Consider the following 10,995-nt stretch of genomic DNA (forward strand, 5'->3'; position numbering starts at 1 on the left):
TGTGTGCGCGGGTGCATACGTGCATAAATATATATATGTAAATTCTCATGCATTTAAGAAAACTGGTTTTATATTGTTGGTGATGAATTTGCAGTTATCCAATGTAATTAGGACATACTTAAATAGTTCAAGGTGAACTTTCTGTTAGTTAGTCGCGGACCAAATCTTGTTAAATACAGTTGCTTAACTTATGCATACATCATTTGTTTTATTTTAAAGCTGCTAAAAAGGCTTAGTAGCTCAACATTTGGTGACCCCGACGTGATCGTATCACGCGATTTTTCGTTTGTTTCCGGCCGCTTACTGAGATAATTCTGCCACACTAGTGTAAACGTCAGCAACTTCGTCATGCCAGGGGAAGGTGCAGATCGAGTAGCCTTTCTAAAGCTGAAAACAAAGGCCATATTCAGCAGACTGGAGAGCTTGATTAACGAGTTGGACGCAGACAAGCTACACAGTATGGATGAGTACAGTCTTTCAGCAATGCTAGAATCCTTAGGCGAATTGAAATCCAGTTTTTCTGCCGCACACACAAGCCTAGAGGAATTGGACTTCGACTCCATTGCCAGCGACCTGCCAAGTAACTTCGATGCTGCTCTAATCAACCTTAGAGCTACACTGCAACGCGAGATTGGTAAACGTAGTGCCTCGCAACATTGCTCCACGCTCAGAATGAACTCCAGTGAGACCCAATCAATCATTGTGAACGGTAATAGCTCACGCTTGCCATTGCTGACACTGCCTAAATTCAGTGGCGCCTACACCGAGTGGACAAATTTCTATTCAATGTTCACGTCAATAATCGACAAGGACAGCGACCTCACCAACATCGACAAATTGCAGCATCTTCGTTCCTGTCTGAGCGGCGCTGCCCTTGACACCGTGCGCTCGCTGGAAATAAACGACGCTAATTATAACACTGCATTAGATCTTTTACAAAAGCGCTTCATAACAAACGTTTTATATTTCAGGCACACGTCAGGGAGATATTTGGGCTAGAGAGGGCAGATTCAAACGTAACCAAGCTACGAGAGCTGACAGATAAGGTCACAGCACACATACGCGCATTGCAGTCGCATCATCGTACAATTGGTGATCCAGAAATTCGACAAAAAGACGCAGGCTAAATGGGAGGAGAGTTCATCGATCAGCGAACTGCCATCCTGGGATCAATTAGCTATGTTCTTGGAGAAGCGCTGCAGAGCACTCGAGAACGTTGAGCATTCTATGCAGACACCGACTGGTCAGGCGGTAAAAGCTAACAAGAACGTGAGTACTGGTCAGAGGAAATCCTTATTGTGGAAAAGCAACAATAATTTGAAAAAATGGTAGAAGTGATAGCTATTTCGGAAATTACCACATTTCCTCATCAGACTTCTTTCAGCACACGAGCACACCTAAAAGCCCACTGACTCAGCCAGTTGTCTACGCACTGTGCTAAGTTTGCCTTGTTAATTCTTGTTGCTTATTTCCACTATTTCACTTTGCTAAGCCAACTACAATCAAGAGCAGCTGTTCCGCTGCAATTCACTTGATCATGTGGTTGTTGGTATTGTTGATATTTCTATTATTAGAATGTTTTTAACTTTTAGGTGTGCTCGTCCTTAAGTTATTTGTTTGTTTGTTATTTTATGGCCTTATAACAATTATATTCAACAATTTTTATGAGCTNCAAAACCAACAACCACATGATCAAGTGAATTGCAGCGGAATAGCTGCGCTTGATTGTAGTTGGCTTAGCAAGTGAAAATAGTGGAAATAAGCAACAAGAATTAATAAGGCGAACTTAGCACAGTGCGTAGGCAACTGGCTGAGTCAGGTTGATCGTCGGTTCGAACTGCATTATAAGTTCGGTACTACATTTTTTTTTTTTAGAAAAACTATAATTTTACTGTGCTAACCTCTTGTAAAAATTAACTACCAGCAGTTACCATTCTCACTTCTATCGACTGCTGACTCACGTGGTCCTATCACAAATGAGTCTGACTGTATCCTTTATTAACTTTGTATTTTTTATTATTATTTTCGCGCGCGTCCCGACGCCAGGTGTCCCGGTGCTGAAAGTGCTAACTCCGCACTAACGTTCCATCACTAAAATGCAACCCATTCTGAAAATATTGAGAAAACTCTTGCATATTTTCGACGCCAGCTCTTGGGCATTAAGGTCGTCTGCATATAAAATATATTTTGAAGAAGAAATAATAAAAAGAATAAAGGCCCTAGAATGCTACCTTGTGGGTCGTCTGCATATAAAATAAATTTTGAAGAAGAAAAACAGGACCCAATGTCAGTCATAAATAATAAAATGAATAAAGGCCCTAGAATGTTACCTTGTGGGGCCCCCGATGGCGCCACAAAAGGTTGGGAAAAACTTAAACAAATAGCTGACTTATGAGTGTAAGGGTACAAAAAGGAGTTTTTGAAAATACTTAAATAACTAAGTTTTTGGGTCCTGCTTTCTTTCCAAGCGTGATATTTTTTTCGACTAAAATCATTCACAGTCATAAAACTTTAACTTTTGAACGTATCGTTCAGTTCCTTGTATGTGGCATAGCACTTGTGGGTCAGGAACTGGTGGGTCTTCAAATTCTAAACATTCCTTCAAATGGTTATACGGGATGTTTCTAGTAATTGGCGGTTCTGTTAAAATATTGTCATCATCCAAATCTACCATACTGAAATAATTGGAGCAGTCGAAATTCATTTTACATTTCTAAAGAATAAATTTTGAATAAATTAGATTCAGTATTTACTGATTTATCGAAGGTTTTGTATTTCTCTAAATTACCGTTCTATGGGATGTGGGCGTGGTTATTGTCCGATTTTAAAAATTTTCAGCCGTTTGGTATGTTGTACCAAAGCCAACAACTGTGTTTGGAAGAAATTGGTAAAGCAGCGGTTACGCCCATTTTCCAAATATTTATAATATTTTTACTTTTCGTCTACAAATCATTGTAAATATCAATTTTGAGCTAATAAGCGTCAGTAGTAACTAAAATTCCACAGTTTTCGTATTTCTGAAAATTACCGTTGTATGGGACGTAGGCGTGGTTATTGTCCGATTTTGCCCATTTTCAATGCCATCCTCCTACGCTGCAAAGAAGTACATATACCTACTTTCGTTAAGATATCTCAGACGGACAGACGAATGGACAGACAGGGTATAAATATACCACTCTTGAAAAGCAAGCAGGACTTAAAAACTTATGGCCATATTCACAAAAAATAAAAAAAGTTTAGAGAGCTCTATAAAGTGACATACAAATTTTGTATTTATAAAGCAGTTAAAGTGTTCTTTATTTTTTATGAATTTGGGTGTTAGTCTTTTAATTATTTTCAAAAAAAAAATAAACTGCTTTTTGTGCCCTTACACTCATAGATCAGCTTTTGTTTAAGTTTTTGCCAAAAAATTTTGTATTATCTGATATAAAACTTCCCCTTAAAATTCGCTGGCTCGAAATTGGTTTAAGACCCATGGTTTCTTAATCAAAGGTGTTCAGAATGATGCGTAGAGCATTTTCCGCATATGCGATTTTTCCGTTTTTTTGGTCCCTACAAATCGACCCGCTCTAATACATACATACATTAAGTGGTTAGAAAAAATTAGTACATCGCGATTTTTGTTAAATATATGCATATACATAAATCAAACTTTCAAGCTTTTTAGAGTTTTGAAAAATTCAAAAAATTTTCATTCAAATTTTTAACTTTTGCAAAGAAAATTAATAAATCAGTGCCAGTTTTTATAAATTGCACTTGTTATATCTCTCCAACTCACTTGAAATTTTAGTACATTATTCTACTTGGGAAATAAGCGCATCGCATTTTTTTATTTGTCGATATCATCAAAATTGCATATTTCATGCACTTGTGAAAAATCCAAAATTTGTTTGTCCTAATTCGTATTTTTACTGGCATTTGAAAATAATTATATATCTATTCGATGCAATGGGTGGTGTTCTTTCGGTCTGCCGCTTTTAATTTTTTTTTACAAATTGCACTTTTCATAAAAAATTAAAAAGCGCTAAACGCATCAAGTACACATACTCACAAGTAGAGTTGAAATTGTGTATATTATGGAGAACACAGCTTTTTGAATCGCTATATATTTCGGAGATCAATTCTAATTACCGATCCGATAACGTGCTGCGTTTAAGGACAAAAAAAAAACAATATATATCTAATACTGCAAAAGCTGTAATTTTACAATTCAACAGGTAAGTTCATAACTTAACTGAAAAAAATACTCCGCTTCGTATAAAACGAGGGAAAAGTACTCAGCTGATGCCGGCAAAGATATGAGGCCCCCACGCGGTTAACGAGCCTTTAGCTCGTCAGCTCAGCACTTTTCCCTCGCTTTATATGAAGCGGAATATTTATGTGGAGAGCTGACGCATACTCTCCCGCACTAAGGGCAGCTGATTATGTTCTTTGGGTATTTTTTAACATCATAAACACGTCGAAAAAGTTTCAGCTTTTATTGTATTAGTTTTTCTGTATCATTTTATTACATGTGTGGGAGAGTGCCAAAGCCATACCCCTCGCATGGGCGTAAGCAAAACAAAGCGTATGTAAAATTTTCAGCTTTTGTGAAATGACTAACTCGAAACCAGTGATGCCAGATTGTTGGTAATTTCCCTATTTGAGGGATATTTTGCAACAAAAATTATTAAAAGGGAAAAAAGAGACATTTCAAATAAATAAGGGATTTTCTTTTGATGCAGTTATTGTTGCATAATTGATCCAAATTTAAGAATATTCGACATTCTTACGTAATTAATCTTTCTGAAGATGTGATGTGGAATGAAATGGTATATAATTGTTAAAAAGTATAAGGACAATTTCGAAAATTTTCTTACGTTAACCAATTCAAGTGCTGAGTAAGAAAGACCCTTTTCATTTGTAACTGGTGTTTCATGTAAAAAGCGGAACAAATTATCTGATGAAATGTCAAATTGCACATGAATGTGCTTCAATTTTTAAGTCACCAAAAAATTCTTTTATGCCCTTAGTGAGTGAGCAAAAAATGAAAGTGAAAAAATGAATGAGTGAAAAAAATGCAGGAAAAGGTGTTTTTTCTTAACAGCGGTCGGCCCGCGGCAGGCAATGGCAAACCTCCGAGTGTATTCCTGCCATGAAAAACAGCTTCTCATAAAAATACACTCGCCATTCGGAGTCGGCGTAAAACTGTAGGTCCCTCCCATTTGTGTGACAACATCAAGGGGCACGCCACAAATTGGAGGAGAAGCACATAATATGTGTAAGCGCCAATCTATTATTATTATTTTATATGAATTTTACTTCTTTACTACTGAAACATGTGTATATTTAAATTCGTTGGGAATTTTGTGGGATAAATTTTTAAGATGTGGGTAATTGAGGAATTTTTTCCCCATTTTCGTGGGATTTTTAACAGAGAATATCTGGCATCACTGCCCGAAACTGTCGCTGGCTTCCGGACTATCATATTAACTTCTCCAATTTCACAGAATTTCTTCAACGGTTACTCGACAACTACAACAACGCTGTGGTAGCGGGTGATTTCAACAGCAGCCTGTTTGTCGATTGCAGCTTAAAAGTTAGTATGGAGTCTCTAGGACTCAACACATTTTACTAACACCAACAGCACTTTGCTTGATCTATTTTTTGTGAATGACCTTAATCCCTCCTCTGTAGCCAACTGTCTGCATCTAACTTTTCGAAACACGACTTGATTTTCTTGATTTTTGATTTTCGAACAATCAGAATACAAATATGCTTCACATACCGAGACTTCAAGAACATCAACTATACTCCTGTCACTGATGCGGTGGAGTGAGTGGAATGGAATCTGATTCGAACGCTGGTAACTATTGACGACAAACAAAATTTCTTCAAGAACATATAAATAGGCTCTTTGATGACTTCGTTCCACTCAGACGCAAAAAAGCAAAATAAAACAGCAGGCCTTGGATCAATTCTAAATTAAAAGACCTTATTGCTACTCGCAATCAAACCTACGTGAGGTGGAAGCGGAACAGAACCCCTGCAGCATAAAGCCGATTTAAAAAAGCTGGGCTGTTCAGCTCAGCAATGAATTCAATCAATTGGGATGGGAAAATTAAATCAAAGTTTATCTCGTCTAAATTTAAACGAATTAAATGGGAACTTTGTTGGTTCACCCAGTTTTTTAGCTAATACATGTCTTGACAACTACAGTGCACGTGTAAATGTTAGTATCAGTCCTTTTGAGTTTGTTTGTGTGGATGACTGGGATGTGAAAGCCATACTATCCATTAAATCTAAAGCCGTGGGATTTTACGGAGTTCAAATTTTCTGAAAATAATACTACCTAAAATCCTACCGCACGTTACTTACTTAATCAACTCAATTTTGACCACCAGTGTTTTCCCAAATAAGTTGGGCGAATTATTAAAAGATGGGTATCAATCGAAATGGGTTTGAAAAGGCTTTATTCCAGAACGTCTATTCAGGAGGGTTGCCATTTGTTCGGACAACCAAGTTCAAATTAGTACATCAGCTTATTGAAAAACATGTCTATCACAATGTCAGACGAAGGAGATTTAAGAAGATTTTAGTTTGAGAATACTTTTGAAAAGGAACTTCAAAAATGAGAGGTCAAATTAAAGACCTTAGCCTGAAGATGTGTGAAAAAGTTGTATCCCAATAAACATTGGGCTTGGTTAGCAATTCGAAAATGATTGGAGAACTAACATTTTTTCGAGTCTCACTTTCGATAACGAATGTGCAATAGGTTAGTATTCGATTCCAGAGCAAGGCCATTCTCCAGCAAAACGGAACCCTCGTTATCCAATGTATTTTCCTTTCGCTATGAATTCGAAATCCAGCCCTCTCCCTTGGAGAATGAGCTAGATTTCACTATCTCTCTTGTTACTATGGTTTCCATTTTTTTCGAACCCATCTCGAGTGTATTTCCAATATACTATGAACGTTGGAAAACTAAGGTTGGTTATGAGTTCGCTCTCAGTCCGATATGCATACTGAATATCGAAGGGCATTTTCGAACGTTCGCCAAAATGTTTATAGGGATTGTTTTAATTAACAACTTTTTTCATCGGTATAGGGAGATTTGAAATTTGATAAAACTAAAAACATACACTACGCGACACTGCTCTTCACTGGAACTCGGATCTCTTAAAACTCTGACTGAAATTTGGAATATTTTTTAAATATTTGAAATTCAATTTTTATCGTTTTAACGCCATGCGGGTTCGCTTGTCAATGCATAAAACGCGAACACTTTTTTGCCATATCATCAGATTTGTACCGTTCGTTCAATTTTACAAAATGAGGTATCAAATTAAAGGGTAGGTGTGCAATAACGTTTTAATTTTTCAAAAAAGTTGCCACCTGATAAAAAAATGTATTTAAAATCTAATATACAGGGTGTGCCAGAACTCAACGTCAAGCAGAAACGGGGGGACAGGATTGATTGTAACCATCATGAGAAAAATCAGAAAAAAAATCTATCCCATGCAGTTTGAAAATTATGGACATTTAAGAAAATCCTAGAAATTTGGTCAAACTGTAACCATTTTTCGGTTATTGTGGTTAATTTTTATTATTTTGTTCATTTAAACTTTGGAACCTTAACCCTAAATAACATTTCTAGAACCTAAGTAAAAAATAATGACACAATTGCCCCAAGTTTTCTAGAATTAAGACTATCTGTTAAACTATGAATTTAAAATTTTTATAATTTGTCGACTTTGAAAGGCCCTCCTTTAAAAAAAATGTACTAAAGTGCGTTGGCAAGTGCCATTAGAAGTTCGCGCATTTAATCAGGATTGTAAAATGGTACAATACTTGTTAGTTTCATACTAAAAAAAAAAACGAATAAAAAAATAAAAACCTCAAGTAACCCGATTTTTGCTAACCCATTTTACTCAGTTCAAATGTTTTTTATTCGCACAAGCTCTTGGTAGGTTCTTAATTTTACGGCAAAATGATGAGAGAGATGGATAGTGGACATGTTTACCATGAGCGAGCGAGACAGATAGTGACGCCACGCAGTGAGACGGAGATGCGTCGTTTAAACGCGTGCGAATGAAACAGATTCAGTCGCCATACCAAGCAAATGGCTACGCTACCAGTCTGACACCAGTCTGACGCTGTAACGGCAACACTGCAGTTAGTACGTTTCGCTCATTCGTCTACAGCGCACCTTTCCGTATTCGCTTGTGTTGATTTAGTACTGACAACTTTGGCTTTTTGTGAATTGGACTTGTTGATTACGTACCGGCAANGCGAGACAGATAGTGACGCCACGCAGTGAGACGGAGATGCGTCGTTTAAACGCGTGCGAATGAAACAGATTCAGTCGCCATACCAAGCAAATGGCTACGCTACCGGTCTGACGCTGTAACGGCAACACTTCAGTTAGTACGTTTCGCTCATTCGTCTACAGCGCACCTTTCCGTATTCGCTTGTGTTGATTTAGTACTGACAACTTTGGCTTTTTGGACTTAGATTTTTGTGAATTGAATTTGTTGATTACATACCGGCAACTTTGGCTTCTCTCTTTTGGAATTGGACTTTTGTGTTGGCATCCTTGCTATCTACCATGCCTACGCGCTACACTTCACAAGAATATGCGAACGTGCACCTCATTTATGGAGAATGCAGATGCAACGCAAGTGCCGCCGTTAGACTTTATCGGGAAAGATATCCAAATTTAGAGCGCTATCCGGATCACCGCGTGTTTGTTAATGTGCACCGTTCACTCGCAGAGGGCGGCCATTTACCGAATCAAATACGGACTGGAGGTACAGCTCGCTTTCCTTACGAGGAAGAAGTGTTGCAAGAGGTCGCAGATGACCCAAGTATTTCCGTTCGTGGAATTGAAGAAAGAACGGGAATACTCAAAAGCACAGCACATCGTATTTTACAGAGCCGAAATGCATCCGTTTCACGTACAACGAGTTCAAAGTCTTCTTCCTCGAGATTATCCTGAAAGGATTTCATCTTGTAGAAGAATGCTACATAGGCATAATGAAAATCCCCAATTCATCCAAAAAATTCTCTGGTCAGATGAATCTACATTTAAAAAAGATGGTTACATAAACTTACACAATTTTCACGAGTGGCATGTGGCGAATCCACATTTAATGCTTATCGTGACTCGGCGCAAAAATTGAAAATACTGGTACCGTACGTCATGCGGACTGCGCCCCTCGTGCGGATGGGCGGGAATGGAGGGTAAAAACCGTTGGGATATTATTATTAAAGACAGATCCCAGTATCGCTTTAAAGCAAACCTGTGGACCGGAATTTTAAACGGCAAAATTATTGGACCTTTAGACCTGCCTGAGAACTTGAATGGCACGAATTACCTACATTTTTTACGAGAAAATTTACCAACTTTGTTAGAGGACATACCACTAACAGATCGTCGCCACATGTGGTATCAACAAGATGGCTGCCCAGCACATTACGCAGTGCAAGTAAGGGATTTCCTTGACCGGGAATATCCGGGAAGGTGGATTGGACGTTCAGGCACTATCTCGTGGCCAGCCCGTTCCCCAGATGTAAACCCCCTGGATTTGGTTTTATTGGGGCGTTCTCAAAGAAAAAGTTTATTCAAAGCTTATTGAGAGCGTAGCCGAGCTGCGTGAACGAATTTCTCAAGCTGCTGAGGACATCCACTCTCGAAGATATGCCCGGCTAATAAGTAGATCTTTTTTAAGATGAAGGGCGTGTATTGAGGCTGATGATAAACAGTTTGAACATTTATTGTAATAAAAAATGTTATTTCCTTATCTGACTTTTATTCCAATAAACCTAAACTAAACTAGGTCAAGATTTTTCATTATATTATTAGTTTTACTTACTTTTGTTGACTTTGGTAGAAGTGGCGTCACTATCTGTCTCGCTGCTTTTATTAATTCGCCAACGTCATTGCTGCTACACATGGTGGGTGTTTCACTTCTAACTTCTGTTTGTCTGTCTTCTTCTCCGGTAAATTCTACAATGCTCTTTATTTGCTCGTAAGTACCAACTCTACTATTTTCTGCTTCGTCCTCACTGCTGTACTCTTCCTCGAATTTTCTGCTGACAACCACTGTTGCACCTCGTTTGGACGTATTTTCGTTTTTTTCCTTTTGCGTATTTCTGCTTTTCGCGGCTTTATTTTTCCTCTTACTTGAGTGTATCATCTCAAGCTAATTTTCGCCCTTCGGTTGAGCCCCCATGCGAACATTAACGAGTTCAATTTATTAATTATTTAAGTGTGACAATTTTAAATTGTGATGGCAAAAATACGAAAAAAGAAACATATATAATTAGAAAATTATCAAACCGACTGCTGCTGCTCACTGCTTAACTGCTACTGACTACTTGTCTATTCGTTCGTGCCGGATTGCTATTCACTAGGTACAAGGATAAATTACTTCAATATGAATATCAATCAAAATTGCTGAAACTTTATTTCCAAACTACATCTAAAAGAGTTGCCACCTGATTTAAAAATTAAATTCAACTTGAATTAATGAAATTAGATAATTTAAATATGTATCTTAATACAGGTGTCACACGAAAAAAATATAAAGTTTGAAAATATTTTGAACAGGGTAACCACCTGTTTACAAAGTTAAGTTTAATGTATAAAATAGGTAAAATGAGTCACTACAATTTGGATATAAGTCAAACTTTATTTCTAAACTGCATGTAGGAAAGTTGCCAACTGTTTAAAAACTAAATTCAACTTAAATTGAAGGGATAAGATAACACTGTGGAACAAATTCAGGTTAACAAAAGTTAGGTCGATTCTGAGAGTGAGGGGTGAAAATAGAGGCTAAATTAGAAGACCCGTATCGCGGCGTTTGTTTATGTTAGTTTGAATTTTTTTTAATCGACCTTCGAACTTTGCAGTCAAATGCCGATTTTCAGCATATTGTTTATATGGTTTTTTGGCTATAACTCGTCGACTAATTGATATTTTTTCAATCTGTTAAAGCCAAATTATTGCTAGAGACC

At 37.5% G+C, this 10,995-nt stretch overlaps 2 protein-coding genes across 2 annotated transcripts in view; both read left to right on the forward strand.

Annotated features, from left to right (window-relative positions):
- Positions 1–10,995, forward strand: part of LOC108358158 (paraplegin-like) — a 275,868-nt gene that overhangs the window by 36,662 nt on the left and 228,211 nt on the right. The window lies entirely within an intron of this gene.
- LOC108358159 (uncharacterized) lies at positions 228–1,280 on the forward strand. Its single transcript, XM_017609336.1, has 2 exons — positions 228–913; positions 972–1,280. The coding sequence occupies exons 1-2, from the start codon at positions 349–351 to the stop codon at positions 1,043–1,045; spliced, it is 639 nt and encodes a 212-aa protein (XP_017464825.1). The 5' UTR covers positions 228–348; the 3' UTR covers positions 1,046–1,280.

The sequence above is a fragment of the Rhagoletis zephyria genome, unplaced genomic scaffold (assembly GCF_001687245.7).
Source record: "Rhagoletis zephyria isolate East Lansing unplaced genomic scaffold, Rhagoletis_zephyria_1.1 Rzeph_scaffold_00217, whole genome shotgun sequence".
In the NCBI taxonomy this organism is placed as follows: domain Eukaryota; kingdom Metazoa; phylum Arthropoda; class Insecta; order Diptera; family Tephritidae; genus Rhagoletis; species Rhagoletis zephyria.

Bases quoted from the DNA above. Each gene is read 5' to 3' on its own strand.
- LOC108358159 (XM_017609336.1), top strand. From the start codon at position 349: ATGCCAGGGGAAGGTGCAGATCGAGTAGCCTTTCTAAAGCTGAAAACA. The intron at 914-971 runs ATAACACTGCAT...TTTATATTTCAG, and splicing joins GGAAATAAACGACGCTAATT to GCACACGTCAGGGAGATATT.